This window comes from Canis lupus, chromosome 28 (assembly GCF_048164855.1).
Source record: "Canis lupus baileyi chromosome 28, mCanLup2.hap1, whole genome shotgun sequence".
In the NCBI taxonomy this organism is placed as follows: domain Eukaryota; kingdom Metazoa; phylum Chordata; class Mammalia; order Carnivora; family Canidae; genus Canis; species Canis lupus.
Window position 1 is genome coordinate 5,473,554 of NC_132865.1, and position 26,500 is coordinate 5,500,053.

Below are 26,500 nucleotides of genomic sequence, written 5' to 3' on the forward strand. Positions count from 1 at the left end.
GAACAGGGAGAGTGACCGAGAGCGAACGGGCTGAAGGCGGAACACGGGGCTCGCCCGGGGCCGCTCCGGCTCATCTCGGTCCTCGGGCCGCCTCCGACGCGAGGCTCCCGCCCCGAACGCGAGCGCCCAGCCGGCTCCTCAGCCCCGCGGAGCGCACCCAGCTCCCGGCCGGGCTCTCACGCGCGGGGCCTCGCTCACAGTCGCCGCCCCCGCCCCCGCCCCCGCCCGCCGCGCGGCCGCCGGGACGCCCCGCGAGGTGCGCGAGCCGCCGGCTTAACGGTCGTGGCTCCGCCGCTCGGTCGCCGCGCTCCGCCCGGGCCCCGCCTCCGGCCCCGCCTCCGGCCCCGCCTCCGCCCCGCCGCGCTCCGCTCCACCCCGGCCCCGCCCCGCCCCGCCCCGCCCCGCCTCGTGCCCGGCCCCGCCCCCGGCCCCGCCCCCGGCCCCGAGCAGACGCGCGGCGGGAGCCGTTCCCCGACGGGCAGCGGGGCGCTGGGTCGCGGCGTTTGGGCTGAGCGCCGCGACGCTCTGCCCCGCAATCCTCCCCGATCTTGAGGCGGTAGGTGGGCGCGGGAGACGAGCCCAACGGGTGGGCGCGGAGGGGGCCCGGCTGTGGGGCGGCGGACGCCTGGAAAGTTGTGAGGGAGGAGACCCCGCGTCGGGCGGGCGGACCGGCCCTCCCCTCCGCAGGTGGGAGCGAGGACGGAGCGAGGGGCGGCGCCCGGTGTGGAGACGGCAGCTGGGGCTGGTGGCAGCTGGGGCTGGTGGCGGATGGAGACCCAGCCTGTGGGGGAGGGTCAGCCCGTGGGGGAGGGTCAGCCCGTGGGGGAGGGTCAGCCTGTGGGGGAGGGTCAGCCCGTGGGGGGAGGGTCAGCCCGTGGGGGGAGGGTCAGCCTGTGAGAGGGAGTCAGCCTGTGGGGGTAGGGTCAGCCTGTGAGGGAGGGTCAGCCTGTGAGGGAGGGTCAGCCTGTGAGGGAGGGTCGGCCCGTGGGGGAGGGTCGGCCTGTGAGAGGGGGTCATCCTGTGGGGGAGGGTCAGCCTGAGGGGGAGGGTCAGCCCGTGGGGGAGGGTCAGCCCGTGGTGGGAGGGTCAACCTGTGAGGGAGGGTCAGCCTGTGAGAGGGGGTCAGCCTGGAGGATCAGCCTGTGAGGGAGGGTCAGCCCGTGGGGGAGGGTCAGCCCGTGGGGGAGGGTCAACCTGTGAGGGAGGGTCAGCCTGTGAGAGGGGGTCAGCCTGGAGGATCAGCCTGTGAGGGAGGGTCAGCCTGTGGGGGGAGGGTCAGCCCGTGAGGGGAGGGTCAACCTGTGAGGGAGGGTCAGCCTGTGAGAGGGGGTCAGCCCGTGGGGGAGGGTCAGCCCGTGGGGGAGGGTCAGCCCGTGGGGGAGGGTCAGCCCGTGGTGGGAGGGTCAGCCTGTGAGAGGGGGTCAGCCTGGAGGATCAGCCTGTGAGGGAGGGTCAGCCTGTGAGGAAGGGTCAGCCTGTGAGGGACGGTTACCCTGCGGAGGGCAGGTTTAAACAAAAACAAAAACACCAGAAAAAAGTACGTAGGGCCCTGTGCCCCAGGACCTGGTCCCAGGTCGTTGGATGGTTGGAAGACCTCTCTTGCCCTGTACCCTGGCACCATCACTACTATTTTCAGGAAACTTTTTTTCTTTGACGTTGTTGTAGTTGTTTTTATTAATAAAATAACCCCCAAGTTAATAATTAGACAAAATTATACTCAAAAGAAAACGCAGCAGGAAAGAAAAAGAGTGCAAAGACATATATGGTTAACTCACAGAAGAAAATCAAATATTTCATCAGAGTATATGAAGATATTCCACATAATTTGTAAAGATACGCTGTTAAAAAAAATACTGAGAGAATTGACATATAACGGTTTCAGGTTGATAACATAATGATTCAGTATTTGTATCAAACCATTTTAATTGCTAACGATCTAAGGAAAGCCCCAGAAAAGGACAGTTACATCAGTTACGATATCCACAGGCATCCGTGGTCTTGATGGTTTTACCCTACTTCAGTGTTAAATTTTATTCCTCTTGGAAGACACTTCACAGAGAAAAACAATTTTTTTTTTATCAGTTGTAAAGAGAAGGCATGAAATGGAAAATACGATGGCGTAGTCTCTCCTCTGACAACTTTTTGATAGTTTTACAATTTCCTGAATGTGGCAGCTTGATTAGAGGAACACACAATCCCTGCTATGGAGGCACCTGGGCCCTCAGAGGGCTAAGCATCCGCCTTCCCTTCGGGTCGTCGTATGGGGCCTAGAGTCAGGCGGGGAGTCGGCTTCTCCCTCTCTCTCTGCTCCCAGCTCCCCCTCATGCTCTCTCTCAAATTAAAAAAAAAAAAATCTTAAAAAAATATCTTTTATCATCTATGTTATAATTGGTTTGTCTCTTACTCCCTGTATTTCCTTTATATTACTTCTGTCAGTTTCTCAGTATGTGCTGTTTACTTTCAAGCAGCATTTGGTTTTGAGGGATCCTAACTTTGCATGATTAATATTTTGAAGTTGAAAATTGAGATTAAATCCTATCTGATTATCATATGGGAAATATACACGATGAAAGCTTGGTCTTTTCACTTCTCAGATTATTTAATTGTATATGATCTCGCTCCTTTTCGATTCCAGGGTAGTTAACATGCAGTGTTGTATCAGTTTCAGGTGTATAATAATATAGTGAATGAGTAATTGCATAAAGTACTCATTGCTCATCAAGGTAAGCGTGCTCTTAACCCCCTTCACCTCTTTCCCTCACCTCCTTCACTCACCTCCCCCCCTGGTATCCATCTGCTTATGGTCTATAGTTAGGAGTCTGTGTGTGTGTGTGTGTGGTTTGTCTTTGTTTTTCTTTGTTCCTTTGTTTCTTAAATTTCACACATGAGTGAAATTTGTCTTTCTCTGACTAGCTTATTTCACTTAGTATTATATTCCAGATCCATCCATGTTGTTGCAAGTGGCAGGATTTCATTCTTTTTTATGGCTGAATAATATTCCACTGTGCCTCTAAGTATGTGTGTGTAGGTATATCTGTGTATCATGTCTTTATCCATTCATCTATATGATCTTGTTTTTTAAAAAAATTATTTATTTTAGAGAGAGAGAGAGAGAGAGAGGGAGGGAGGGAGACAGAGTACATGGGGGCAGGGGCGAGGGATAGGGAGAGAGATCTCCAGCAGACTCCCTTCTGAGTGCGGAACCTGGCAAGGCTGATCCCAGGACCCTGAGATCTGACTGGGAGCTGAAATCTAGAGCTGGATGCTTTAACCGACTGAGACACCCAGGCACCCCGATCTTATTTCTTAATTGCAGCAGAACCATTAACACTTTATAAAGAAATTTAGAATTTAAGTTGGAAATTTTAAGTATAGTATCTGGTTTCTAAATACAGTACATGGTATGTTTCTTATGTTGTGACCTATGATAAGTAAGGCACGGTGCCAGGTTTACAGAATGAAGAAAGCGTAATTTATTTAGCATTCTAAGAAAAATGATAGATTGAGGGAATGGAAATTATTAGTATAACGGTTTATTCAGCAGTGCCTTATATGTAAATGTCCCTTCTCATAATTCATTTAAAGAAATCCAATAAGCAATGTCCACATGGAATACTAGAGAGATGTCTTTCTTTTACTTACCAAACATGCAGGTTTAGAGACAAGAGTGTGAACTTTATAGTTAAATCTTCATTTTTACCAAATACATATTATGTGAGCTTGAGAATACCATTTTTCCGAGCGTTAGGTTTCACATCTTAGAGGTAACTAAGGTATGGAACTAATAATGATTTCCTACAACAGTTAATGTATGGCTCAAAATTAAGTGAAATATCTGTAAAGAATTTAGCATGTAATAGGACCTCAGAAATGGGAGTTTGAATTAAAAAAGAATAGTATATATTGCTTAGTAAGATTATGTCCCAAATGGTCAGTATCTGTGCTTATTATCCCATCATACTGCATTTTAGAAAATTCTAGGATAATTTATAATTTCAGAATTGGTTGGTCCTTAGCATTCATATGATTTTTTTTAAGCAGAAAAAGAACCTAAGGTGTAGTTAAGTATTGCTAGATGTAGAATAGCAACTAAAGCTTCTTGACATGTGGACCAATATTTTATTCATAGCAGTTGGCCTTTTAAGATGATTTTTAAATATGTGTAAACTTGGAATAAAACCTTTGTTCTGTAGTTATTACTCAGCATATATTAATATGATGAAATTTTGAGACAGTGGATCAAATGTTTTTTAAAAACTCTATGAAAAGACTGTATATTAATAGTTTAAAAGACAACTCCATGATTGGCCCCTACTTGTTATCCAGTGTTGTAAGTGGATTCTTTTTTTTTTTTTTTTTTTTTGCAAGTGTTGTCCTTTGTAACAGTTGATACCAAAATGCCTACCCTAGGTTGTACTAGTAGCTTCAAAGGAAACTTTTGGAGCTCTATGTGGGGTGAGTGAGGTATTAAGAGTTTACGGTTAAAATGATTTTGTATAATGATTTTTTAGTTCAGTTAACTATTATTTTTTACATAAACTGGAAATTAGACTTTGGTTTGTGGAGTCCTGTCCTTCATAGATTATGATCCTATGGATCAGTTTTACAATAATAATTACTGTAAATACTTGGCTTTTTCGTAAATAACACTGTAACATGATGCTGTTGTATACTGGTGCTTTCCACACTTAATCCCTATAATATCAGTTGTCTCTGTGCAGGAATAATTCATTTAAAAATATTAAATGGAATACTATATGGCATTATATTTTCTCATTTCCTTAACTGATGATGTGAATTTATATATCTGGAGTTCTTGCTTAGTTTTCCTACTATAAATGGAAAGAGTGGCTGATACTAAAAGATCTTTTATTTTTTGTTTATGTTCTTGTGTTGCAAAATCATATAATAGTTCTGTAACTCCCAAACTCTTGAAAATCCCTAGTTTGAATACTGTGGATTTGCAATGCTCAGCAACTGGAAAGGACTTTACAACCTCTCAACTCAATTTCAGCTGAGCAATGAAAAACAAGAAAGTATGTGCCAAAGTACTCTATTGTATTCTGATTCATTAGTTTCCTATGAGAAACAGGATGGAAAGTTCCTACATTCTAGTATTAGGGTTCTAATTATAATGTCTTTTTGGTTGTTATTTAAAATTTTTCTCTCCACATAGAAAATGTTCAATATTTGTCTGAAGTATATTTTTTTGCTTATATACTTACAACTTTTTTTTAATATATATATATTTAAATTTATTTATTCATGAGAGAGAGAGGCAGAGAGACAGGCAGAGAGAGGGAGAAGCAGGCTCCACGCAGGGAACCCAACGCGGGACTCGATCTGTAGTCTCCAGGATCACGCCCTGGGCCGAAGGCAGGCGCCAAACTGCTGAGCCACCCAGGTGTCCCTACTTACAACTTTTTTGACTCCTATTATATCAAAGTTATATTGCCAACGATTACAGACATTATTAGTTTTGTTTAGAAGGTTGTTAGTAACCATGTTGAAATACCAGTCAAGAGACACATTACAAAAACTTGATAGATATTAATTTGGAATGCTGGCTGGCTTATCTCCAAACTTTAGGAAAAAGTAAATACTTTGTGCTTAGTTATCAGCACTAACTTTGAGAGGTTACTTATAGATTTATGATTTTTAACATTTGAATTATATCCAGAGGCATTTTTTAAATAGATGAAAACATGTTATTAGCCCAATTATATACTTACGGAAACAGTCATTTAGGATAGTGATTTGCTTAAAATCATATGCTTACTATTGTTTCTAGATGAACAAAGTCAGGTGGAATTTTACTTTAGGCTTTGTCTTAATAGGCATCATAATTTGGAAAGCTGTGTCCTATTCAGGCATCAGAAGGTTTTGGTTATACTTAGGAGGTATTTAAATTTATATATTTATTTAGTAACACTAGTTATGTTGCAGGTACTAGGATACAAAGATAAATAAGATCTAGTGTTTTAGTCCCAACTAACTCAGTCTAATCAAACAGGCATATAATAGATTTACTCTGATACATCTTAGAATAATTAACAAATAAAATACTGTAGGAGCTAGTGGAAGAAGAAAGATAAAAAGATAAATTTTTATTATTATTTTATTGTCAACTATTCATGAGGAACTAGAAAACATCAGGTGAACTACTTTGCTTAACATTACTGTTGAGACATAAAGATATTTTTTCCAAAGGAATGCCAGGAACTTGACCTTGGTCTTGAAGGATGAATAGCATTTTGGGAGAAGAGCAGCAGGGAGAGTGAAGGAACTGCAGGATGTATAAATATATGGTGAAACAAATAACATTTATGAATTCAACAATTTATTAAACACCCACCAGTGTTCTAGGCACTGTGCTAGATGCTGGAGATATACCTGGGTGAGAGAACTGTAATTTAATGTTCAAAGGATAGGTAATTGCAACTAGTGCAATAAGTATCACATTGGAAGAGGATAGATGCACGGGTGTTTTGTGAGCACATAAAGGTCCTTAACCAGAACCTGTTCAGTTCTGCTTGGGTGTGCAGTAGAAAAAGATTGGGCAAGATTCTTGACTCTTGTTGGCCAGAAGCATGAACATGGGCATCCCATCACTTCCTAGACTCAGGACCTTGGACAAGATACCTAATTTCTCTAGCCTTATCTGTAAAATTAGGATTATAAAAAATGATGAAGCTAACATTTATTAAGCTCTTACTATGTACCAGGCATTGTGCTAATCTTTATACATATATCTTATTTAATCTTCACATCACACCTTAGGAGAGAGGCTATCATTTTCCATAGTTATATAACTAGGTATTGGAGCCATAATACAAACCCATGTGGGCCAACCTGAGACCTGAACTCTAACTCTTAATTGTGCCTAATTTATAGAGTTGTTCTGAATCTCAAATAATGTAACTTAGGTAAATGATTTACTCTGCATGATACGTGAATGTTGGCTCCTGTTTCTATTGTGAATAATCCAGGACGTGATGAGGAACTGAAGTTTTTAAAGCAGGTGTGTGTGTAAAGGGATCATAATTTGGAGAAAAAGAGGTTATAGTCACCTATTGGTTCAGCAAATGCTTGTGTTTTACCTACTTTGGATCCAGTCCAGGTACTGTGTTAGTTGCCAGGGCAAGAGGGTGAATGAAAATATTATTTCTTACTTAAAGAATCTGCTCCTCACTTTTGCTAAGTATGAAAGACAAAGAAATCAGTCATTATAGAATAGTACAATGTTCTCTGATACCATGATGTAGGCGTACTCACTGTGTCCCTCGAATATAGAGAAGGAGGAGAGTATTTAAATCAGACTTAGTGATTAGGGAGATGAATTCAGAGCTACTATGGAACTAAAAGTAGTGGTAAGAAAGAAGAAAATAGATTTGAGAAATATTTTGGAAATAGAATGGGCAGGAATTAGAGCCTACTTATGGTGTGAAGGCCCTTTTTTAGATCTTATTTAACCAAAGGTGGTCTGAGGGAGTTGAAGACTAAGGAATACCAGAGGAGGAACATCTTTGGAGTCAAAGTGATGGATTCAATATTGGATATATTGAATTTGATGTGTCTGTGATAAGATATAAATATCTTAAAAAATAGAACTGGAATTTAAAGGAGAGGTAGGTACTAAATGTATAAATTAGGGTGTATTTATCATGTAGATAAGTAGTTGAAATCATGAGAAAAATGAGGTCAGGGAAGAGGATCAAAGCCAAATTTAGAAGAATTCCTAAATTTAATTGGAGAAAACAAGAGGAATAAGCCAAGGAAATTAGAAGGTAGTCAAGGAAATAGGAAACAAACCAAAAGAAAAGTCAGGGAAGTTATGGGAGGAAAATGTGTTAAAAGAGGGACTGTTCCATTGTGACAGATAACTATAAAAGTAGCTAAGGTTGTTAACAAATTAAAGGCTTGTGATCCTGTTTTCCAACTTACCTTATAAAATAGATATCTTCAAATGAATGCTGTGTGTGTGTGTGTGTGTGTGCGCGCGCGTGCACGCGCGTGCACATATAAAAGCATCTTGGTTATCTTTTTGAAAAGATAAAATGTATTTTTCCTTCCTGAAGTATGGAACCTCAAGGTCTTTGTGATAATGGAAACCAAAAAATTGATTGGTAAACCGCTTCAACCAGCAAGACCTGTTCGTCATCTGACTTCTCCCCCTGGTGAGTAATCTAGGGTACACACCTTTAAGTATTCATTGCTTAGTGGATAAGTAGTATTTGAAAGGCTAAATAATATACAAAAATTAATGATCTTGTTTGTTGGAAGAGTTTAAAGACCAAAGAAAAAGACTTTTAATAGTCTATGTGTCCATAGTCTACCAGACTAACAAAGGTAGGAAGAATAGCTCTTGCCTGAGAACAACTTTGGGTATCTTTTTTTCATGTCTCGTTTTCATGGTTAACTGGCTTCTGCTTAGAATGATACTCTCAATACAAATTGTGCCCTGTGATTATGATCACGGTGGAGCAATCATTCTGGAGAGAGAATTAGCCTCTAAAAAAAATTCCTAATGGTATATTAATGAATGAATGAATGATTACAAACAAAACTGCGGTTACAGATTAGGGCTGTGCTTGAGCTGGGGCATATAGATTTTCAAGAAATCTAAACAAAAATTTCTAAAATTAAAAATTTCTCTTTTGCCTATAAAACTAGTATTTTGGACAAATTCTTGAAATACTTTTTCCTAAATTGGATTATTAACCTTCTGGGGTTTTTTTGCTATTGCCAGAATGGCTTCTGTATTTTTTTTTCCAAAACGATTTTATTTATTTATTCATGAGAAAATAGAGAGACAGGCAGAGGCACAGGCAGAGGGAGAAGCAGGCTCTCTGTGGGGAGCCCGATGCGGGATTTGATCCCAGGGCCCTGGGATCACGACATGAGCCAAAGGCAGGTGCTAAACCACTGAGCCACTCAGGTGTCCCCAGAATGGCTTGTGTGTGTGTGTGTGTGTGTGTGTATGTGTATCTCCTAAATATTAATATCTAAGTGTGTATTTCTTACCATCTTATTAAAATACTCTAGTCCATGAGTTCAGCTGAGTAACTGGCTACTTTGGGTGCAAACATGAGGCAGGAAAGATAGAAATGGTACCAGTTCCTCAGTCTTCAATTTGTTCTCCCATCCTTGGTTCTTACAAGGAAGATTATCTCTGCTTGGGTCATGTTTCCTCTGAAGATGGCTGTGACTTAGGACAGACCAATGAAATGAAGGGATCTTCTGGACCATAGTTTTAGCAGCGTTGATGTCATCTCCTGCTGTGCTGAAGGAGCGGTTGTTTTCGGGCCAAGTCTCAGATTTTCTCCTAAAGGGAAGGGTGTAAAGCTATTGGCAGCATCTCCTTTCAGTGACCAGCCTTTTTACAACACCCCTCGCTCCCTCATCTGTACAGATTCAGTTTCTTATTAATTGTTTCCTTCCAAGTGTGGTATAGGGGTAAAAGGTGGTAGGCCCATCTCTTATTTAATTATATCCTCTTAAGATCCAGAGAGAATAGTTGTATTAGGTAGAAAAGTTTAGTAAATCAGAAATTAACTTCTGCCTTTTTCAATATACTTCTGTACTCCCTGGCTAGCTCACATCCCCAGAGAATCCTACTTTTTCTTCAAGACCCAGATAGAAATATTTCCTTTTTTTTTTTTTTTTTAAGATTTATTTGAGACAGGGAGAGAGAAAGAAACCAAGCGTGAGCAGGGCTTGAGTAGGGGGAGGGGCAGAAGGAGAGAATCTCCAGCAGACTCTGCACTGATTGTGTGTACCCTAAGATCATGACCTGAGCTGAAACCAAGAGTTGGACACTGAACCAACTGAGCCACCCAGGCACCCCAGAATTATTTCCCTTTGCAAAGCTTTCCTCTGTATCACAAAGCCCAGTCTGTTCTCCCCTGGGATCTTCTCTGTACCTCTCATATAATGTATTTGTTTTTATTATAGTGATTGTTTGTGAGTTTGTAATTTAAAATAGGCCATGAACTCTTTTCACACTCATATACCCATCCCCTAACACAGTGGCTGACATTTCATGGTGTTTAATTAATAAATATTTGTTAAGTAAATGGGCTATCAGAAAACAGTTAAAAAAACAATAGCTAGAATATCCTGGATACTTAAGGTTTTTGGGTGGTGGTGTATTATTTATTGAAGTTATGGGTATTTAAAGTAGTTTTCTTTCTTTCCATCCTAACAGGAGCAGTGTTCCCTTTCAACTTTCAAAATGAATATTCATGCAACACTCAATGCTTACAAAGTGGAGTTAGCAGAGTAAGTACTAGAAATTATAATAAAATGAAGCATTGCAGACTGGAAGGTAACATTTGTTAGATGGGTATTTTGTGCCAGGTACTGTGCTAGGTACTTTATATACTTTTTAAAAAGTTATGATATATTTCAAGAACATATTAAATAAAAGTATACATGTTGCCCAGCATTTTCAAATCCAAACATTTTTCTATATTTGTTTTAGAAAATGTTAAAGAGAGGGGCTCCTGGGTGGCTCAGTTGCTTAAGCATCCAACTCTTGATATCGGCACAGGTCACCATCTCAGGGGTGTGAGATAAAATTCTCTCTTCCTTTCCATTTGTCTCTCCCCTGCTAAAAAATGTTAAAGAAGAAACCTAACAGATACATTTCAAAACCCCTACTTCTCGCTCCACTATCCCATTTTCTTCTCACCCTCATCTTCTCCCTTTGTGGGTATATGAGAATAGTCCTCTTTGCGATGGGATCCTGCCATCCGCAAGTGTTGTGTTAAATGCATGCGGTAGGGCTTGCCGCAGAGATGGGCCCAGAGAGAGTCTGGCCTCGGGGACACACACCCCCTGCCAACTCTCTGGTAGGAAGATGAGCCACTTCTCAGCCCTGTGACCTTACACTTCTTAGAGCCTCAGTTTTCTCGCCTGAAAATGGGGCTAACACTGTCTTTCTCACAGGTCAGTGTGACGTGGAGGCAGCAGTGAGCTCATGCTCCCAAAGTCTTAGCACGTGTCTGGCATGTAGTAAGTGTTCCCTTCACACACGCAGCAGTTCTCACTGTACCTATGGACCGTGCCTCCTCCCCCATCTCACTTTCTTCTCACCATCCTCTGTACCTTCCTCCAAATTATTTTCAATTTGTTATTGTTTCTGTGAATGTATTAATACTTTTGCTACAACAAATAGAATTGTTTTACCTGTCTTACAGTTTTATATAAATAGTATTATACCCACATGTGTTTATGCCATTCTTTTTGCATAGGTTTATATTTTAAAATTTCTAATATAATTTTTGACTATGTAAAATAATCAAAGTTTAAAATTGAAAACATACAAAATGGCATTTAGTGAAAAATTTCCCTGCAGTCTCTATCCCCTAGTCACCAATTTCCTCTGATCAGAAGTAACCATTGTATCAGTATCTCACCAGATACTTCCAGCAAAAGATTATGCATGTACTTTTTATAGCATAAGTTATTCATAATAAATAGAATATGAGGCAACTATTAAAATGAATAAAGCTGTTCTATATGTGCAAATACAAAAAATCTCTTTATTAATATGCTATATTTTTTATTCCATTTCTTGTTGGTGGGCTTGGCACTTGTTTGTATTTTATAATAAAATCTCTAGTGAACATCCATTCATATGTTATATTTTATACTATTTGAGAGGTTTTCTGCTTTATAAAACTGAAGTAGAAGTACTGTTAACAGGTAATCTTATCTTCACTGTTCTTATTTACTGCTAAGTTACTCTCCAAAGTGATTTGCATGAGCAATGTAGGAGAGGTCTGATTTTTCTACATCCTTACTTTGTTATCATCAGACTTCAATATTTTGTCTTGTTTAATGGATAAGAATTTTTTTTTTTAAATAAGATTTTTACTTATTTGAGAGAAAGTGTGCACATGAGTTGGGAGAGGGGCAGAGGACCACGGGGCTTGATCCCAGGACCCTGAGATCATGACCTGAGCCGAAGGCAGACGCTGAACTGACTGAACCACCTAGGTGCCCCTGAGAAATTATATATTTTTGTTGGTTTTAATTTTTAATTTTCTATTATTTGTGATGTGAAGCATCTTTTCATGTGCTTAATTTTCCATTTGGATTTTCCCTTTTTTCTGAATTGCCAATTCATATCATTTGCCCATTTTTCTTAGGTTGTGTTTTTATTTTTGGTTTATATGCCTTTAAGCTATATTTTGGATTTTAATTCTCTTTTTTGTATGCAGAACAAATAAATTATTTCCTGGGAATATAGTCTATGAGAAAATTGTTCCTTTTTTATGATGTTTTTGTTCAGAAGTTTTAAATCTTAATATAGTCATATTAAGATTTCTTTATGATTTCACTTTTTGTGTCATTGTTTGTGAGGTCTTCCCATCCCTGATATCAAAAGGTATTTTCCTACATACATGTTCAGGTATAGTCTACCTGAAATTGATTTTTTTGTATGATACGAGATAGAAATCTAATTGTTTTCATGTATGACCAGTCGTCAAGTATAATTCATTGAATAATCTATTATTTCCATATAGATTTATGACATCTTTATTATATAATAAGTTTTCATATGTATAGGGTCTTTTTCTGGGCTCTTTATCCTGTTCCATTGACCTATTTGCATCTCTCTATGTCAGTACGGTGGTATCTTAATTACTCTTTATATTAATTTTTTATAAGTCTCTAATGTTTTGTTTTATTCTAGCAGCTAGCATATCCCTAACTAACATAATAGTAATGTTTGTAACTCTTTTTGGAAACATCGACCTTTTTCAAAAAGCTTTATGTGTAAAAAGAGTATATTTAATATTGCAAATTTTATAGAAGAAAACCAAATCATTTAATTAAATTTACTTCTAAACTTAAAATTTTATCTGCTGCTTCAGTTATAATGGAAAAACTACTAGAACCTATGTCAGAAATGCCACATATATGATAGATACTTTTTGCTGTGTATTTTTTAAACAACTTCATTAAGGTATAATTTACAGTGAAATGAACCCATTTGTTCAATGAGTTTGACAAATATATACCCTATATAACTAACCCCACAATGAAGATACATTTTGATCTTTCCTCTAAGTGCCCTTATGTCCCTTTATAGTCATTCATCATCCCCGCTTCCACTAATCCCTAATGCTCCTTCCTCCTCCAGGCATCCACTGATCTGCTTTCTTTAACTGTAAATGAGTTTTGACAATTTTAGAATGTCATGTAAATGAAATCATACATATATATCATTTGGTGTTGGATTTTTTTTGCTCAGCATAATGTTTTTGAGATTCTTTTGTGTTATGTATATATCAGTAGTGGGTTCTTCTTTTTCTTTTTTTAGTTGGTTTCTTTTTAATGTGAAATAGTATTCTGCTCTATGACTATAGGACAGTTTGCTTATTCATCAGGTGGTAAACATTGACTTGTATCTAGGTTTTGGATATTATGAATAATGTTGCTCTGGACGATTGTGTTCAAATTTGTGTGTGGACATACACACAAATACACAGGAATGGAATTTATGGGTTTTATGAGAAGTTTGTTTAGCTTTATAAGAAACTGTCAAAATGTTTTCCATCGTGATTGTACTATCTTATAGTCCCACCAGTAGTATGTGCCAGTTCCAGTTGCTTCATAGCCTACCAATTTTAGCCATTGTAGTATGTGTTAGTATCTAATTGTATCTTAAATTTGCATTTTCATAATGATTAATGAGATTGAGCATCTTATCATGAGCTTCTGTTCCATTTGTATTTTTCTTTTTTCTTTGGTGAAGTGTCTGTTCAAATATTTTGCATATTTTTGATATTTGGGTTGTTTGCCTTATTTGGGTTTTTGATTTTGGGTTGTTTGGGTTCACTGAATTGTGAGAGTATTGAAAATCAGTATACATGTGTGAGTTTATTTCTAAACTTTATTATGCTTTATTGATTTATATGTCTTTTATGCCAACTATTGAGATATAATTGACATGTAACTAAGCTTAAGATATACAGTAAGATGATTTGATACATTTATATGTTGCAAAATGCTTGCCACAATGAATTTAGTTAAAATATTCTTCATTTCACATAATTACTATTTGTTGTTGTTATGGTGAGAACATTTAAGGTTTATTCTCTTAGAGGGTGGCTTAGTGGTTGAGCATCTGCCTTCAGCTCAGGGTGTGATCCTGTGATCTTGGGATCAAGGCCCACATCGGTCTCCCTGCAGGGAGCCTGCTTCTTCCTCTGCCTGTTTCACTGCCTCTCTCTCTTCTCTCTCTCTTTCTATGTCTCTCATGAATAAATAAAATCTTAAAAAAATTTATTCTCTTAACTTTCAGTTATATAATACAGTATTGTTAACGATAGTCACCAACTGTACATAGGTCTTCTGTATGTCCATCTTTTTGTCAAGATCACATTTTACAGACTGCTGTAGGTTTATGATAAGTCTTGATATAAGATAGTGAAGTTCACTACAGTCTTTTTCAAATTTGTCTCAGCTGTTTAGCTGTTTGCATTTCCATATAATTTTTAAATGAGCTTGCTAATTTCTGCAAAAAAAAGTCTACTGCAATTTTGATTGAGTGTAAGGATTAATTTGAGAAGAATTAACATCTTAACAATATTGAGTCTTCTGATTTGTGAGCACATATTTCCTTTTTTTTGTATTTTCTAGAATGGGGTCTTGAAGATCTTTTGCCAAATTTATTATAAGCATTTCATATTTTTTGATACTATTATAAGTGGTATTTTTTGTAAATTTCAAATTCTACATGCTGGTTGGTAGGATACAGAAATAGTATTGGTTTTTGTATATTGATCTCATTAAATTCACTTATTAGATCTGATAGTTTTTTTTTTTTTTGTAGACTTTTACCTCCCATTCATGTTCCATAACACGTTCTATTATGGGAATAACTTTACTGTAGCTTGTACTATAAATACATAATGCATTGCTGTTATTTTTGATTTCCTGTGTTATCTTTTAAAATAACTTAAGTAAAAGAATGAGTTTTACTTCACCTTCATTTATTCCATTTCCAGTGCTCTTAATTTCTTTGTATAAATCCATGTTTCTCTCTGGTATTACCTTCCCTATGTTTGAATAACTTCTTTTAACTTCTGTTTTTTATTATTACCTCATAAAAATTTTTCTTTAAAACTTTGACTTGAAAAATAGCTTCTTCTTATCTTTCATGGCTCTGTGGGTTGACTGGTGTCAGGGACCTTTTTCTAAGTTCAGTAATGTGCATACAGTCAGGTAGCATCTAGGATCAGAGTCATTTAAAGTCTTGACTGGATGGCAAATGGCTTACTTACATGGCTGGCAGTTGATGCTGGGTATTGGCTTAGGGTTCACCTGCTTCAGTGTAACGGAAGGAACACAAATGGCCTTTCCAAGTGTCTTGGGCTTTTCACAACACCATGTTTGGGTTCCATGGCTAAAGTTCTAAAAGATAAGAAGTGGAAGACTCTTAAAGCCTGGAAATCAGTAGAGTGTTATATCTACTGTATTAGATCTGTTTCAGCAGTCACAGAACTTGCTCAGATTCCAGGGGAGGAGATAAAGAATTGACTTGTTGTTGGGAGGAATGTCAAGATTTTATAGCCATCTTTGATTTATTTATGAGTAATTTGAGGTGGTTGGGTGGCTCAGTTGGTTAAGCATCTGACTCTTGGTTTCAACTCAGATTATGATCTCAGTGTCCTGAGATTGGGCCCCATGTTGGACTGTGCTCTTAGCACAGAGTTGGCTTGAGATTCTTTCTCCCTCTCTCCCTCCCTCCCTCCACTTCCCCCTTGACTCATGCTCTCTCTCTAAAATAATAAAATCTTAAAAAAACAAAACAAAACAAAACAGTAATTTGAATTTTCTTTCATCTGTATTATCAGTTCCCGGCCTTTGCCCATTCTTTTTTATAGGCATTATTATTATTATTATTATTATTATTATTGTTTGTAGGAGCTCTTTTATACTACAGAAATTAACTCTAAATGAGTTAGTGTTTTTCCTGTTTAACTTTTGTTCTAGGAGTAGAGTTTGATATGCATTTAACCTCTAATTCTCCTTTGTTATCTCAGTCGTGTACAGTTTTTTTTTTTTTTTTTCGCGTACAGTTGTTTAAGATGAGCGACAGGAGCTGGGAACATTTTTGCTATAAATATGAAAAAGCTAAATAGAATATTGGGTATTGTACCATAAATTGCAAAGAACCTTGACTTGGAAAAAAAAAAGACCTACTGTTTCTTTTGCTTTATTTAAGCCTATTTGATTTTCCATTTCCTAAACTAGCTGTATTACCCCATGCATCCCAACACAAAGCTGCTCTTTTCTTCCATAAACATTCATTTTTTACTAGTCAAGCCAGCCTAGCTACTACTGATCCTCTGAGTGTTATGCATCATGTAAAGCCTTTCCTGACGTTTTTAAGCCAACTTTGATACTCTTGCTCATTCTTTCCATCACACTTTCTGCATATCTTTATTATAGAATTCTCCAGCTTTATTGATTAGATTATATAAGATTGTTAAATTTGTAAGATTATATATGATTTTATTATAAGATTATAATTGAAAAAATTATAAAATTTTGGTAGATGTACTTTCTTACATGCTATGAAAGATTTGAAATAATCAGTATTTTTATATATTTATATATTTTTATATATTTTTGCTAATATATGCTGAAATGACAAAGTACAATTTTTTCCAGTTTTCTTGAGGTATAATTGACAAAAATTGAATATAGTTAGGCTATACAACATGATTTTTTTAATAAAAGTATGTAACTTGATCATTTATGCATATATACATTGTGATATGATTATAACAATTAATTAACACATTCATCACTTCATATAGTTACCAAATTTGTGGGGGAGTGGGAGGGCACTTAAGATCTTAGCACATTTCAAGTATATAGTACAATATTACTTATAATCACCATGCTGTGCAATATATCTCCAGAACTTATTTATTTTGTAATTGAAAATTTGTATTCTTTGACCAGCATCTCCCCATTTCCACTATCCTTAGCCCCTGGCACTCATCATTCTATTTTCTAATTCTGTGAGTTTGATTTTTTAACATTTCATATATAAATGAGATCATACAATATTTGTCTTTGTGTCTGGTTTATTTCACTTAGTATAATGTCTTCCAGGTTCATCCATGTTGTAACATATGGCAGGATTTTCTTTTTTTATGGTTGAATAATATTCTATTTGTAAACTTTTCATCTATCTCTATCACATTTTGCTTATCCATTCATCTGTTGATGGATATGTAAGTTATTTCCTTATCTTGGCTATTGTGAATAATACTCCAGTGGATGAACATGGGAATGTACAGTCTTCAAGACAGTGATTTCATTTCCTTTGGATATATACCCAGAACTGGGATTGCTGGATCTTTTGGTAGTTCTACTTTTAATTTTTTGAGGAACTTCCATACTGTTTTCCAAAATGGCTGAACCAATCTTCATTCCTACCAACATTGTACAAGAATTCCTCCCCCTCCCCCATTTTTGCCAACAATTATCTCGTCTTTTTGGTAATAGCCTTCCTAATAGGTGTGAGGGATATCTCACTGTCATTTTGATTTGCATTACCCTGATGATTTAGCAATGTTGAGCATCTTTTCATGTACCACTTGGCATGAAATGTTTTCTTTGGAAAAATGTTTATTCAAGTCCTCTGCCTATTTGTAAATCAGATTATTATTATTATTTTGCTATTGTGTTATATGAGACCTTGATATTTTGGATACTAACCCCATATTAGAAGTATGATTGGCAAATATTTTCTCCCATTCAGTAGGTTGCTGTTTCATTTTGTTGTTTGCTCCTTTTGCTGTACTGTTTTAGTTTGATGTAGTCCCACTTACTTATTTTTTAGTTTTGTTGCTTGTGCTTGTGATGTCATACCCCAAAAATCATTTCCAAGACCAGTGTTGTGCATTTTCCATATGTTTTCTTTGATGGTTTTTATGGTCTTGTATTTGGTTTTGATCTATTTTCAGTTTATTTTTTGTATATAAGCTAAGGATCCAATTTCATTCTTTTGTATTTGAATATCCAATCTTCCCAGTACTATTTTTAGAAGAGACTATCCCTTCTCCATTGTGTATCCTTGGTTCCCTTGTCAGAGATTAGTTGAATATATATGTGGGTCTATTTCTAGGTTGTGTCTTCTTTTAAAAAAAAAAAGATTTTATTTTTAAGTAATCTCTATACCTAACATGTGGCTCGAATTCACAACCCCGAGATCAAGCCAGGTGTCCCATTGTTTGTTTTTTATGCCAGTATTGTAATGTTTTGATTATTTAGCTTTGTAACATAGTTTAAAATCGGAAGTGTGATGGCTACAGCTTTGTTCTTACTCAAGATTACTTTGACTGCTCATGGTGTTTTAGGGTTTTTCCATATGAATTTTAGGATGGCTTTAGCTATAAAAAAAGTACTATTTGAATTTTGAAGGGATTGCATTGAATCTGTAGATCATTGCAGATAGTTAAGGACATTTTAACAGTATTCTTTCAATCTATGAACATAGAATATCGTCTAGTTATTTATGCCATCTTTAATTTCTTTAGTATCTTAATGTTTTCCATGTGCAACTATTTCACCACCTTGGTTAAATTTATTCCTAAGTATTTTCTTCTTTCGGATACTATTTTTTTAAAGATCTTATTTATTTATTTATTTGAGAGAGAGAGAGAGAGAGAGAGAGAGATAGCAAGAGAGAGCATGAGTAGGGGGAGAGGGAGAAGCAGGCTCCCTTCTCAGCAGGGACCCCAATGCAGGGCTCAATCCCAGGACCCTGGGATCGTGACCTGAGCCAAAGGCAGATGCTTAACTGGCTGAGCCACCTGGGTACCCCTAGATACTATTTTAAAAATAGATTATTTCTTTTTTTTTTCTAAAGATATTATTTATACATGAAAGACACAGAGAGAGAATGAGAGAGAGAGAGGCAGAGACCCAGGCAGAGGGAGAAGCAGGCTCCACACAGGGAGCCCGATGTGGGACTCGATCCCGGGACTCCAGGATTACACTCCGGGGCAAAGGCAGGCGCTAAACTGCTGAGCCACCCAGGGATCCCAAAATAGATTATTTCCTTTTTTTTTTTTAATTTTTATTTATTTATGATACTCACAGAGAGAGAGAGAGAGAGAGAGAGAGGCAGAGACACAGGCAGAGGGAGAAGCAGGCTCCATGCACCGGGAGCCCGACGTGGGATTCGATCCCAGGTCTCCAGGATCGCGCCCTGGGCCAAAGGCAGGCGCCAAACCGCTGCGCCTCCCAGGGATCCCAATAGATTATTTCTTAATGTTTTCTTCAGATTATAATTTACTTTTGAGTTTGATTTTAGGGCTTGCATTTTAGTGTCAGTGAAGTGTGCCTTTGCACACTTTAAATTTTTAAATTTAAAAATTTTTAGAAGGGACTATATAGTTATATTATTGTTTATTAAATCTAATGGGAAGAAAAACTTTGGACAATGAAGATCTTTGGCATTTTCATATTTTTCTACCTCTACTTAAAAATTTTGCTAAAATTTAATTTTTTTCTGATAACTTATTTTGATGATTCAGTATTATAGAGTTATCTCATTACTCTTCATTGTGTCATAGGGTTAAATAATTAATCTTTCTAACTTCATGCAGAGTTGCCTTGGTAGAATTTGCAAATGTTTAAGGAATGAGCTATAACTTGTTACTACCGTGATTGATAGAGCAGAGATGTTTATTTTTCAGGATAGATATCTTCAGAGAAACCTACCTTAATGAATTACCATGGTTCAGAGTATGGCTGACTATTTGCAAACTGATTTTTGTCAGCGTAAGGGATTATCTGAAGGATAGATTGCATTGACCAAATTTGTGAAACTGATTTATAAAATCCGAGAACGCATTATTTTATCATGAGAAATCTTACTGTCATGTGCCTATGATATTTTCTTATTGGTTCCAGGTAGTTTATTAAATGCACTAGGGAGATTAAATTATAATCAGGGTACTTCTCAGTGAGCATGGAATCAGAAGGGGAGTTAGTTAAAAAAAAATCATGACAAAATAGTTAAAGATACAGGTGAATATATTTTGAAAGATTTTTTCTTTTGCTTATTTTTAATAAGCATTCTCTTACAAGATTGCTTATCCTTTAGTCCAGAAATATGTTTTGACTAATACTTTGATTGATTAGGAAAATAGTTTTGGATGATAAAAAAAATTTTTTTTTAAGCCAGTTAAAAAGTATATATTTTTTTCTTTTAATAGTGTAAGACGAATGGAATGCAAGCCTTTACTCAAGGTCATAATGAACAACAGCAACATCAGTCTCCAGTTAAAAAAGGTACATTTTTTACCATAATTCCTAAATTTCATAAAGGAGTCTTAGCATTCCTATTTAATAACTGCTTAGTTGCAAACCTTATGTACATAAATTTTATTGTATTCCTTTGGTTGATTTCTGTCTGTATTAGAAATGCTATAGGTAAATATGACTGCTTTAGAGAAGAAACCATAACAACAAGGCTTGAACAACGTAGAATTTTATTTCTGTATATTCTATAACAGCTCATAATTGGGCTGGTGTCTTCATTCTGCTCTGGTGAAATGTTACTGGACTCAATCGTATTGCTTTGCCATCTTTATTATTTTTATTTATTTTTTAAAGATTTTATTTATTTATTCATGAGAGACAGAGAGAGAGAGAGAGGCAGAGACACAGGCAGAGAGAGAAGCAGGCCCCACGCAAGGAACCTGACGCACGACTCAATCCCAGGTCTCCAGGCCCAGGCCTTGGGCTGAAAGCGGTGCTAAACCGCTGAGCCACCTGGGCTGCCCAAGTTTGCCATCTTTAATATATGGCTTCTATCTCTGCCCAAGATGAATGCCTTTCCTTCAGTCACTATATTCCCTGTCTAGCCATCAGGAAAGACGTAAAAGGGAGAGGTAGTTCTCCTTAAAAGTATGACCTGTAAGTAGCATATATCACTTTCACTTAATAACTCATAGACCAGAACTTAGTCATCCTATCCTGTATGAAGCAGACTGGAAAATGTAATCTTTAGCTGTGTAGCCTGCTAATTCTGTTGCTGAAACAGAAGGGAAAAACTGCTGCTCTTGGGGATAACCAGTAGTCTCTCCTACCGGCTAGTTTTTAATAAAATAAGAGTTATTTATTAATTTATCTTCTAGATTTTGTCAGTCTATATAATTTAAAAGTCATGAAAGTACTCTGTTAGCTTTTTCTTCTAGTATTTAACTATTTCTAAGTAAAATGTTTAAATTGTTTCCAGCTTTATTTTTTGATATTGGCAGCCTATTTTGGAAAATGAGAATTTATGTCTTCTATGTCAGTTGCCTCACTTCTTCACCCTTCTGTCTTCCCTCTCTACCGTATAGTTATTTCACAAATTTCAGTTAAAGCATTACCACTCTTTATATTATAAGACAATGTAAATACAATTGCTTAGCCAACAGGTGCATATCTGTTTCAGACAATCCATTATTTTTCTTGGAGCTAATGATCATGTTGTTTTTCTATGTAACTGCTGTTAACTGTTTTCCTTAAGTGCTCCAAGAACTCTGTCACACTTACCTATAATATTTTTCTTATACACAAATATATCAGTTGGTATTTTCTCCCCCCTGAGAAGGGTTTTCTTTCAAAATCCTTCATGATCCTTTTCCAGTATAGACTGCTTACTCTTCAGTACTGTTGTCCTGGAATGTACTTTTACTATTATCATGGGATACCCCTTTGCAGTTCTTTGGTTGCTTTCTCCTTTTAATTTTTATTTAATTTCCTCCCTCTCTCTCTCCCTCCCTCCCTTCCTTCCTTTCCTTCTTTCCTTCTCTTCTCTTCTCCTCTCCTCTCCTCTCCTCTCCTCTCCTCTCCCCTCCCCTCCCCTCCCCTCCCCTCCCCTCCCCTCCCCTCCCCTCCCCTCCCCTCTCCTCTTCCTTCCACCAGGGGAGGAGCAGAGGGGGAGGGAAGGGAAGCAGGAAAGAATCTCAAGTAGACTCCGTGCTGAGCACTGAGCATGGAGCCTGATGTGGGGCTCCATCTCATGACCCTGAGACCATAACCTAAGTTTAAATCAAGAGCTGGCTGACTAACTGACTTAGCCATCTAGGTGCCCTTTCTTTCTCCTTTTTTAATTGAAGTAAGTCATTTTGAAATGTATAATTTGGTGGTTTTTAGTATAGTAGTGTACAAACATCACCACTGTCTAGTTCCAGAACATTTTTATAATCCCAAGAGGAACCTCATACCCCTTAAGTAGTCATTTTCCATTCTCTCCTCTGCCCAGCCACTGACAAACTCTGATCTACTTTTTGTCTTAATGGATATACTTATTCTGGATATCTCCTCTAATTGGAATTATATGTGACTTTTTGTGTCTGATTCCTTTCACTTACCATAAGATTTTCAAGGTTTATCCATGGGTAGCATGTATCAGTATTTCATTTTTCATTCCTTTTTATGGCTAAATGATATTTTCTTGTATGGATATGTTACATTTTGTTCATCTCTCAGTTGGGCATTTGGGGTAAACCTTTTGGCTGTTATGAATAATGTTGCTGTGAATATTTGTGGAAAGTATGTGTTTGAACACCTATTATCATTTATCTTGGATATATACCTGGGAGTGGACTTGCCAGGTCCCATTATAATTCTGTGTTTAACTTTTTGAGGAACTGCCAAACTGTTTTCCACAGTGGCTATACCATTTACGTTCTTAGTAGCAGTGTGTGAGGGTTCCAATTTCTTGACATCCTTGTTAGGATCTTTTTTTATTATAGTCATTCCAGTGGGTGTGAAATGGTATCTCACTGTGATTTTGATTTGCATTTCTCTACTGTCTAATGATATTGAGTGTCTTTTTCTGTGCTTGTTGACCATTTAGATTTTTTCTTTGTAAGAAGGTCTACCCAAGTTCCTTGACCATATTTTAAATTGGGTTATTTTCTTTTTGTGATTGAGTTATAAAAGTTCTGGATACTAGACTTTCAACTCTTTTTTCTGTCTGCCACTTCCCTCCCCTGTCCCCGTGCTCACTTCCTTTCTTCCCCTGCATACACACACACTTAGGTATATATAAGGTATTTGAGATCTATGTATTAGACCTTTATCAGATATATGATTCAAGGCTTTTATCAGATATATACTTATCAGATATATAATTTACACATATTTTCTTCTATACTGGAGTTTCTTTTCATTCTCTTGATAGTGTACTTATCTGTACAAATTTTTAAAAATTTGATAAAGTCTATTTTTTCTTTCGTTGCTCATGGTTTTGATGTCATATGTAAGAAATCATTGCCAAATCTCAAGTCACGGAGATTTACTTCTATGAGTTTGAGTTTTAGCTCTTATATTTAGGTCTTTTTTTCCATTTTGAGTTAGCTTTTATATATGGTGTAAGTATAAGCCCACCTTCAATTCTTTTTTTTTTTTTGTTTTGTTTTGTTTTTGCCTTGGATATCCAGTTGTCTCACCACTATTTATTAATGAGATATTTTTTCTCCATTTGATGATCTTGGCCTCTTTGTTGAAAATCATTTGAGTATAGGAGTATGTGTTTATTCCTGAACTTCTAGTTTTGTTCCCTTAATCTATATGTCTATCCTATACCAGTACCACACAGTTTTGATTACTATAGCTTTATAGAAAGTTTTGAAATTGGGAAGTGTGAGTCTTCAACTTTGTTCTTTCAGAAGGTTGTTTGGGTTATTTGGGGTTTCTTGCAATTCCATGTTATTTTTAGGATCTGCATTTTCATTTCTGCAAAAAAAATCTCCTTTTCTTTCAAAAGAATTTTGATAGGATATTAGTGAATTTGTAGGTTACTTTGGGGGATTATAACAGTATTAAAACTTTCAATCCATGAACATGGGGTATATTTCCATTTTTTTTTTCAGTCTATTTTATCAGTGTCTCAGTTTTCAGTGTACAGGTCTTGTGCTTCTTCAGTTAAATTTATTCCTAATTATTCCTTGTCATGACAGTGGAACTGTTTTCTTAATTTCCTTTTTGGACTGTTCATTCATAGTGTAGAAAACACAGCTGATTTTGTGTAGGGACATTACTGTAAGCTTACTGAAATAAAAAGAATTATAAGAAAATACTGCCAATTGTTATGTGTATGCCACCAAATTATTAGGTAAGCTAGATGCAATAGAAAAATTACTAAAAACAGAAATTACCAATACTTCCTTAAGATGAAATAGAATATCTAAATAAGCATATAGCAAGTAAGGAGATTGAGTTTGTAATAAGAAAATCTCCTAACAAAGAAAAGTTCAGGACTTGACAGTTCCACTGGTGAATTCTACCAAACATTTAAAGAAGAATTAACACAACTTTCTCAAACTCTTCCAAAAACTTGAAGAACACTTTTCATCTATCCCGTAAGGCTAATATTACTCTGATACCAAAGCTAGACAAAAACATCATGCAAAAAGAAAACTATAGATCAGTAATCCTCAGAATATAAGGTACAAAAATACCACCAAACCAAACCCAGCAGCAGAATAAAAAGATTATATATCATGGCCATGTGGGATTAATCCTAAGGGTGGTTCAGCATGTGAAAATCAATTTGTATAATACACCACATTAACAGAATGCAAAACAAAAAAAATAACATCACCATCTCAGTTGTTACAGAAAAAGCGTTTGACAATATCCAACATCCTTTCTTAATAAACACTCTCAGCAAGCAAGAGATAAAAGGGAATTTCCTCAGCATAATAAAGGATGTATATCAAAAGCATATACATAGTAGTGAAAGATTGCAAGTTTTCCCCCACTAATATCAAGAGCAAGTCAGGGATAATCACTTTTACAACTTTTATTCAACATTATACTGGAAGTTCTACCCAGAGCATGTAGTTGAGAAAGATAAATAAAAGACATTCAAATTTGAAAGGACAAAGTAATTTCTATTCACAGATGACACAGTCTTATACATAGAAAACCCTAAAACTCTACTAATGTAAAAAATTAGTAGAGCTGATAAATGAATTCAGCAAAGTTGCAGGATACAAAATCATTGTTATTCATGATCTTAGTAATTTAAGTCTTTTTTCTAGTTGATCTTTGTCAATTTTGATCTTACCAAATAATCAACCTTTGCCTTGTTGGTTTATTTTTTATCTCTATTTCATTTATCTTTACTCATCTTTATTATTTCATTCATTCTGTTAGCTTTCGATTTAGCCTGCCATTCTTTTTATAGTTCCTTAATGTTTGATGTTAGGTATTGATTTGAGCTATTCTTTTTTAATATAGGCATTTGTAGTTATAATTTTTTATCTGGGTGCTGCTTTTGCTGTATCCTTTAAGTTTTGGTATGTTGTGTCTTTGTTTTCTTTTGTCTCAAAGTATTTTCTCAATCCTCTGTTATTTATTCTTTGATCCATTGGTTTAAGAGTATGTTTTTAACTTCCACATATTCATGCATTTTCCAGTTTTACTTCTGATATTGATTTCTAATTTCAATACATTATAGTCAGGATATTTTGTATGATACCATTGTTTTTTAAACTTTTTAAGACTTATTCTGTAGCCTAACATGGTTGATCCTGAAGAAAGTTTCGTGTCTATTTCAGAAGAATGTGCATTCTGGTGTTTTTAAATGAAGTGTTCTGTACGTGTTTGTTAGGTGTAGTTGGCTTATAGTGTTGTTCATGCCCTCTGTTTATTTCCTTGTTGATCATCTGTCTAGTTTTTCTGTTCTTTATTGAAAGTAGGATCCTTGGAATCTCCAGCTGTTATTATTAAATTCTCCGTGTGCCTCCAGTTCCATCAGTTTTCCTTTCTGTTATTAGGTAATATATGTTCATAATTGTTATTTTAGTGAATTGACCCTTTTACCATTCTATAATGTTCTCCTTTATCTCTTGTAACAATTTTTGTCTTAAAGTCTGTTTTTATCTGTTATTAGTATACCCACTCCAACTCTCTTTTGGTTATTATCTGTGTCACACATCTTCATTCATTCACTTTTAACTTATTTTTATAATTGGATCTAAAGTGAGTATCATCGTTGTCAAACAGCATATAATTGGATCGTATTCTTAATGCATTCTGCCAATTTCTGTCTTTTAATTGGAGTGTTTATGACTGACATTCAGTTGTAATTACTAATAAGGAAGGACTAACTACACCCATTTTGTATTTGTCTTTTAGAAGTCTTATATCTTTTTTGGTTTTACATTTCCTCCATTAATACCTTCTTTTGTGTTTAATAGATTCTACTGTATCATTTTTATTTCTTTTTCATTCCCCTTACTGTATATTTTGAAGTTATTTTCCTGGCAGTTGCACTGGGGAACTACTTAATTTACAACAATGTAATTTGAATTAATAACACTTTAGTTTCAATATTATATAAAACTCTGCCCCTATAGTTCCATCCCACCTTTACATTGCCATTATGACAAATTCCATCTTTATATGTTGTGTAATCTATCAACCTAGATTTATAAATCTGCAATTTTATGTA

The 26,500-nt window shown here is 36.8% G+C and overlaps 1 protein-coding gene across 2 annotated transcripts in view; it reads left to right on the plus strand.

Annotated features, from left to right (window-relative positions):
• The first annotated feature begins 415 nt into the window (after positions 1-415).
• C28H8orf88 (chromosome 28 C8orf88 homolog) overlaps positions 416-26,500 on the plus strand; it is a 37,109-nt gene continuing 11,024 nt past the window's right edge. Inside the window, exons 1-5 of one of the 2 annotated variants that reach the window (XM_072803965.1) lie at positions 464-556; positions 2,663-2,723; positions 8,079-8,177; positions 10,208-10,281; positions 20,259-20,334. In XM_072803965.1, coding sequence (XP_072660066.1) covers positions 8,105-8,177; positions 10,208-10,281; positions 20,259-20,334 — 223 coding nt within the window. In that variant the 5' untranslated portion in view covers positions 464-556; positions 2,663-2,723; positions 8,079-8,104. Of the gene's footprint in view, positions 557-2,662; positions 2,724-8,078; positions 8,178-10,207; positions 10,282-20,258; positions 20,335-26,500 lie in introns of both variants that reach the window. The other variant, XM_072803963.1, reaches the window with a different exon arrangement.